Raw genomic sequence first — 7,500 nt, 5'->3', positions numbered from 1 at the left:
GGGCGCCGTGATTACTAGTAAGTTACCGCGGCATGTTTACTTGCCAAACAGTGAAGCATCTGTGTCAAATGATGGTAAGATACCGGGTTTTCGTAACTTTCTTTTTCTGTCAAGTGTTATAAAGTTTGACAATAAATGAGCGAATTCAAAACAAAGATCACAATCGCCCACCATTGTTTCCGCAAACTCAAAAATTTACTCTCCAAGACGAGGTTATTTATCACCAGGTAATTCCATCATTTTGGAAATAGCAGCTACTTTATTATTCACCGGCGTCACAATTTTTTGCTGATTTTGGGGCTCATTTTGTTGAAACTCAACCACGCTTCCAACAGACCTGTTTATTTTCATGAAACCTTTCCTGCTTACAGAGTTATACTAAAAATATCCTCCCGTATCACGTTTCAACCTTAAGCTCGAAAATTCAATACACAACATGATATTATAATTCACAAAGGCAGAAAATATCACAGAATCCTTTTCCAGCGAAACATTTTATTGAAACAAACAACATAAGATGCACTAAAACGCCATTCGCGTTGCAATGACCTTCCATTGCTGGTTAACGAGAATAACAAACTCACGAGGCAGAATGTATATTTATATTTAATTAAGTTAGCACAGCACCAAAACGCTAACCTCATTTTGACACGAAAATGCTTTACTATTGCCATAAAAACTATCCAGTTAAGCTCGCATATATAAAACATGATGAATTCATAAAGGCCACCTTTTCCAGCGAACAATTTTTTGAAATAAACAACATATTTGCTCTTAGAGGCGAAAACCTCTTCCTATTTCATTGCGTGCGTGAAGACAAGAAACTCAATCGTGTCAATTACCATGTACTTCAGGTTCAAACCCTTTCCTGAAGAACATTTTCCTTGAATAACAAGAAAATGCTTTACTATTGCCATAAAAACTATCCAGCACACATATAATAAAACATGATGAATTCATAAAGGCCACCTTTTCCAGCGAACAATTTTTTGAAACAAACAACATATTTGCTATTATTGCGTGCGTGAAGAGAAAAAACTCAATCGTGTCAAATATGCGCAATATTACAACAAACTAAAATTTCAGGATCAAACCGTTTCCATGAAGAACCGTTTCCTTGAATAATGAAACACAAAATAGACGACAAGCTTTCTTTCAAATAATTCTTGGCTGTCACATTACCTGAAGACTGTGCAGAGTTGATCACAGATCCACTTAAGGTGTTCGATTCCTTCTCTGTCTTTGTTGAACCCATAAGTTACCAGAGAATTTTCCATTTGGTTTCAGTGTTCTACATAACAGCACACTTGGTAAATATTATTTTAGAAATGCAGCTCACTTTGATTTCTGCTCGACGGGCGACAGATTGTTGTCGAAGTCCATTACTCGTCGCTTTTGAGATTCCAGGTGTTGGTTTTCACCGCCTGCGTAGTTTATCCAACTGACTTGTTTTAAGGATCCAGTAAAACGCCATTCGCGTTACATGACTTTCGACGCCATTGCAGGCTAAGTTAATTATTCCAATGTGTCCACCAGAGAAATCTACACAGTTCCACTACCCTCTCTATCCTAAGAAAATACGTGCAGAAGGCTCTATGCACAAAGGTACCACTTACCAGGGGAGTGACAGGCAAGACTTTTACCGACACATTTCTAGACTGGGATTGCCTACGGCAACCGAGTAATTATCTCGGGATATGAAATTATCTCGAGATACAGACTTACCTCGGGATAAAATGTCATCTCGAGATATCAGATCATCTCGAGATATAAAATTATCTCGAGATAAGCAATTATCCTTGGATAAACAATTATCTCGAAAAACAAAAAAATATTTCAGGATATGAAATTATCTCGAGATACAGGCTTATCTCAGGATGAAGTATCATCTCGAGACAAAATTATGTCAGGATAAAAGAGTTACTATCTCTAAATGAAAATGAGTTGAGAGATTAACAATTGAAAATTTGGTTTTATCAACGGAGTTGATGATGTAAATTGGCCACCGTACAGAGACTCTAACAATTGAAAAGACGAGCACATACTTAACCTCGTTCATACCAATACAGCAGACGGACAGCACTCGTGTATTCCCAGCAATGGCTCAGTATATTACTGCTTTGTTGGTTTTCTGTTTATCAGCAGGCTCATTAGGAAACTCCCACAACACCACCTCCCAACAGAAAAGTGCAACTGCGAAAGATTTATGCAAGGTGAGCGCAGACTCAACATGTCGTAACGACTGAACAGGGAATTGTAGACATATGGTGACCCGACTTTTATATTCAGGAGGATCGGCGGGCTGTCGATGCATCAGTGCGTTTTTTCAAAGACATTTTAAGGACGTTCGCGCCAATTGTTTCTGCGCATCTTTACTGCGCACGCAAATGCACATGCCACGTCATACACGAGCGCGCGCGCTAAGTAATAAAATGGTTACTGATAGGGCAAAAGGCCATTGCTATAGCTTTGCCTGGATTTAACGGTCTTGGACGTTCGGTGACCCCTATTTTTCTTTCCAGAAACGGATTTTATTTACAATTATCTCCACGTTGTCCAAAAATGAACAAAAAATCAATGTGGGAAGTTAAAAAAATTTCAAGATTTCTGCTCACGAGACATCAAATCTTGCCATCTTGCGGCTGCAAGGCGAGTGAAACTGTGGTCGCTAAATGCGAACTTGATCTTTAAGGAACCTCACCAGTTGACTAAATTCACTTAATAAGTCCACTTAAACAATATTTGGCAGAGAAGTTTTCACTTCAAAGATTTAATTGCAATATATTTGGGTTTACAGACACTGGCCTTATTCGCTAACGAAGCCCGATTTTGTCACATTTTGGGTGTTTTTCCGGGCATGTTCTCTCCAAAACGAAGTCGGTGACCCCCCATTTGTTTTACATTTCTGACATAACTAACTCATCATCTTACAGTGGTAAAAGTTTCAGAAAAAAATCAATGTTGAAAAATTTTCGCGCTAACGTCCTTAATTGTTCATTTCAGGAATTTCTTTCAGATAAAATAAGTAAGACATACAGTCGAACCTCCCTTTCCGACCACCTCTCCTGAGCCACCAATTTTCCAAAATACCAAAATTTTCCCAGTCAATTCACTGTAATTGCAACCTCTGATAAGCGACCAGCTCTCGTAAGCGATCAATGACCTCATAGCTAGCAGCTAAATTATTAGTGCAGGCAACTGTTTCTCGTAAAGAGCCATATCTCAAGGCTGTTATGCTTTCGTACCTAAAGAATCCAAACAGAAACACTAATTTTCTTCTGAAGCACAGAGGACAAGATATGAAAACGAAAGGACCAAAAACTGCCCCTAAAAATCAAATTTCCAGCATCGCTGCACGTCTGCGACCGTTTTAGGGATGTGCAAGTCCTCATAAGGTACACATTCCACTAACCGTTCCTTTTTCGTGCAACTCGAGACCTTTTGGGTTTTATCAGTTACTGTTCAGTAACCATCCTAGGGCTAAAAATTTGCCGAGCGCTCATCATCCTTCCAATGATTTTGGTGACTAATACCGTAATAAAACATCCGTACTCCGAGAAAAATGTTTATCATCCGCTAGTTGTTAACTTACTAAACATTTTGGTTGACACGCAGGAATCTAAACATACTTTTCATGTTATACCAATCTTGATCTCTTGAACTGCGAGTTATTTCCGCCGAACAATTGATCTCCCATCGGGCTAACGACAAATAAGTGCCTTTAAGGTGTTTTTTGAGGGCTTTCTTTCGGATTTCTTGAAAATAGACCGATTTGCAAGCGTCAGAGTCATACTTTGTTCACCGAATAGAGAAATGAGTTAAAGGGGTAGGTCCAAAATATCCACTTCCAAGACCTCACTCCACCCGGGGGCCCCACTAGCTACCTGCTTATTACACCCTTTTTGGTGTAAGTTCTTTGCCCTCACTCGTTTGCTAAACCTCATATCGATTTCTCGACTCCTTCTCTTGTTCGCCCCTCCCTTCCCTGTATTAAAAATACTGGTTCATTGCGTTTTCTCTGTAACAAGTTTCCTGTACGTACTTCCTAGGAATCAATGATTGGTCATGGCCTTCCGGGAATCCCAGGGTCAAACGGCATGCCGGGAATGCCTGGCGTACCTGGACTGCAAGGTCCACAGGGAAGGGAAGGAGCTAAAGGACAGACTGGAGACAAGGGAGCTCAAGGAACGATGGGAATGAAAGGAGAGCTGGGAATCATGGGAGCCCAAGGATCGAAAGGAGGCAAAGGAGAGAAAGGAGAAAGCTCTGCAGTGCCACAAACCAACTGGAAGCAGTGCGTGTGGAAAAAAGACGATGGTACCGATAGCGGACAGATTAAGGTACATAAAAAACAAATTGAATTTCAAAGAAGGAAGCTTTTTTATGGGTAGTAAGAATCTCAACTACGTAGGCTGATACTATACTCAGTTCTCGTGCGCAGTGCATGTGCTCTACATTCGTCACGTATTTACTGTCTCTACGTGTGAAGACAACTCAAACATGAACATATACAACATCAATTAAATCTGGCAGTTTCTCTTCCTTTACAAACTGAGTATCTTTTTTTTCACTTACGTCAAATGGCATTGTTATACGATGAAGACACTTTTATGTAGCAATACTTTTATAAACTGACTTAGTGTAACGTTGAGACGTAACAGGAAACCTTTTTATCAGCGTTTGCCGGTCCGATTTCTTTACCTTGTGAGCCACAGTTGATTGAGAGCCAATAAATTGAATACCAGACACTACTGTTTAAGAACTACCTTCACTTTAACGACGATGACCGCCTTGTGGTAACCGTTACTCAACTAGTATAACAGCGTTTTACAAAATTCACATTAAATCATACTTGCGTGGTTTAATTTTAAATGATCACTGAAAAGTTAAAAGCGGGGATATGTTCAATAAATATCTATATATTGTATTTTAGAACTGTTCGTTCAACAAGCTACAGTCTGATGGTGCACTAAAAGTTTCATTCCAAGGAATTATGAGCGTTTATGGTTCTGGTGTTGGGTGCAGCCGCTGGTATTTCAAGTTCGATGGTCAAGAGTGCAGCGGACCAATGACTATTGAGGCTATTGTGTTCAACAATTGGCCATCATCTGCTGGGAGTCCTTGGCTGCTTCATCACCGATCATTTGAGGGGTACTGTGAGAACATTCCACAGGGCACGGTCAGTGTAGAATTATGGGTAGGGAAATGTGACGGCCGTGCCTTGACTAGTGCTAACACTGGATGGATTTCCGTGTCTCGGATAATTATCGAAGAAGTGCCTAGGTCTCAGTCTTAAAAGTGCTCTTTGAGTGCTAATGGATTGAATTTTATTTTCAGTTTTAAAGTAACACCTGATTGATGCCAAAATGAAGTATTGAAATAGCCTACGGAATTGATTTCATGTTTGTTTCTGTTCTTCACTAGAGTAGTGTTTCCTTGTTTAGGTGAGTAACATGTACGAAAAGAAGGTTTAATAAAATTGTCATTGCATGGACCTTGCCATGGAAATCTTACAAATCTTAGTTGCGTTGGGCCGTTTGCGTGTCACAAGCAGACACAAAATACTTCAAAAATTGGGATAGCATATTTAGCAAGAATCTAACTGTTGAATTTACTGATAAGAACCCGATAGCCTAGCGTAACATCTTCAGTTCTCTTTTTAAGGTCTTGTTCACACTAATCCAGATAAATTTCACCTCGAAAATGAATTAACTTTTGTCGTCCAGACTAAAACGCTCGCTCGGCCCCAGAAAAGCTTTATATGTATGGAAGTGGATGGCTGCTGTGTCCTCAGTGTTTTGAGAAAGCTCGGTTTTCGCCACCCACAGCGTTTTAGTGTGGACGGAAGGCCAAACCGGAGAAAGAAGTTTTCATCCCAGTAATCTAATGTCATCTTCATAAGCTGTCTGATCTCGATGATTGGAACAAATCAAACAAACCTGCTGCTGACTTATAGCCCCTGATATCATGGGCCTTACGATCTAGCACGTGACAGCTCTTGGACGCGGTCGATTGAGTGTAAAGGGGTAGCCCAATAAAAAAGAAAACACCAACATTGCTTGAAATAAAATTAACCCTATTATTATAATGGTTAGATTCCGTAAAATTGGTCAATAGAAAGCAACGCTGACGTTATCGATAATGATGATGACGATGACTTTTTTGGGCTGTTGCGAGCCTTGTGGACCAATCTACTGAGCCAGGTGACGGCAAACACAAATAACAATTGGTTAACATTCTGAAAAAGCTAAACCATCCACCTGCCGTTCACATGCTTCAACTAGACACAAGCCTCTGATGTTCAATGCTTCCTACCATGCATTACTACCTTGCACATTTGTCACAGGATCAAACTAGCTGAAAGAAGTGGGAACAAACGAGGTACCTTGGTTCACTTTCAAAATATGCTGTCTTTCTAGGTAGGCAGAATTACAGCTAGGCACCTGTGCAGCTGTTATTTTCTTCCTTACGCGCTGTAATTTTGGGGAACGAGCGCTGCACGACCACTCAAAAATAATTCGTGTTTGTTTGTCTTGTGCAAATGAAAAGTAGCCCTCTTTAGGTAAACAATGTGGTACTTGCATTGCCACAGGATTGTAGATCCATACTGCATGTCATCAATCGTAGAATAAACCCCTACGTGGCCTACTTTGGTCTTCATGCTCGCGTCTTTGCAGAATGCCTGTATAAAGCATGTGCCCAATCCTGTTCATAGCATAACTTGTATGCCATATTAATAGACCTTTTTCGCTTGTGCATTTGTTTTCCCAATACAGATCATGTGATAATACTCAGGAGGTTTGGTCCTTTGTCTTGTTCATTAAAAAGAGTGCATGCAAGCATGAATATGTCTGCATGCACTCTTTTTAATTAACAAAACAAAGGACAAAACCTCCTGAGTATTGTCACATGACTTGTACTGCATTGGGAAAACAAAATGTACAAGCGAAAAAGGTCTATTGTGTCTTCCTTACGATGACACAGGCAGCCCAAGCGCGCAGCGTGGCACTCGCAACACTAAGCCAGTGGTCACATCGTCCAGTCCCACTTAACCAGAGTATCGGACATCTCTAGGAAGGGAGGGTGATTGCAATCTTCACCTCAATACCCGTAAGGAAGACCTGATAAAGTTTGATTTTTTGCTAAAATCAGACTCAGTTTCCAGTTGAACTGAGAGAAGGTAGCTTTCGTATTCAAAATTTGTCATTGCAGATTACGCGAAGTTTTGTTATGGCGGGTTATTTGAATATCGGATATTTTCTGGCTACAAAGAACACCTGGAAACAAACAAAACGCAACAAGTTCAATTTCATGGAAAATTTGTTGCTTCCACAGGAAGTATAACATGATGATAAAAAAGTTGGAAACAATGCCAACAAACCACACAAGCTGAGCCAACAAGCAAAATAAGTACGAAGAAACGGAACAGAAACTCTGTTATCCAGCAGGACAAGGTGATAAACGATTTTGAAACAAACCGAGCTGCTAAGAACACCATAA

The 7,500-nt window shown here is 40.2% G+C and overlaps 1 protein-coding gene and 2 long non-coding RNA genes across 4 annotated transcripts in view; 2 read left to right on the top strand and 1 right to left on the bottom strand.

The window, feature by feature from the left end:
- The window catches only part of LOC138003443 (uncharacterized), a 199,688-nt gene that overhangs the window by 123,256 nt on the left and 68,932 nt on the right, over positions 1–7,500 (top strand). The gene's annotated exons all lie outside the window — the stretch shown is intronic.
- The window catches only part of LOC138002882 (uncharacterized), a 24,142-nt gene that overhangs the window by 8,211 nt on the left and 8,431 nt on the right, over positions 1–7,500 (bottom strand). The window contains exon 3 of the long non-coding RNA XR_011123353.1: positions 2,051–2,193. This is a non-coding gene — a long non-coding RNA (uncharacterized lncRNA). The remainder of the gene's footprint in view (positions 1–2,050; positions 2,194–7,500) is intronic.
- On the top strand, positions 2,076–5,510 carry LOC138002881 (collagen triple helix repeat-containing protein 1-like). The gene is made up of 3 exons (XM_068848868.1): positions 2,076–2,213; positions 4,050–4,340; positions 4,934–5,510. Exons 1-3 carry the CDS (start codon positions 2,100–2,102, stop codon positions 5,294–5,296), a joined length of 768 nt encoding a protein of 255 aa, XP_068704969.1. The 5' UTR covers positions 2,076–2,099; the 3' UTR covers positions 5,297–5,510.

The sequence above is a fragment of the Montipora foliosa genome, chromosome 5 (assembly GCF_036669935.1).
Source record: "Montipora foliosa isolate CH-2021 chromosome 5, ASM3666993v2, whole genome shotgun sequence".
Lineage (NCBI taxonomy): Eukaryota > Metazoa > Cnidaria > Anthozoa > Scleractinia > Acroporidae > Montipora > Montipora foliosa.
This window is presented reverse-complemented; position numbering and strand designations above follow the sequence as displayed.

Excerpts from the sequence above, each read along its gene's own strand:
- LOC138002881 (XM_068848868.1), top strand. The coding sequence starts at position 2,100 with ATGGCTCAGTATATTACTGCTTTGTTGGTTTTCTGTTTATCAGCAGGC. Across the intron at positions 2,214-4,049 it reads CTGCGAAAGATTTATGCAAG|GAATCAATGATTGGTCATGG; the intron begins GTGAGCGCAGAC and ends CGTACTTCCTAG. Across the intron at positions 4,341-4,933 it reads CCGATAGCGGACAGATTAAG|AACTGTTCGTTCAACAAGCT; the intron begins GTACATAAAAAA and ends ATTGTATTTTAG.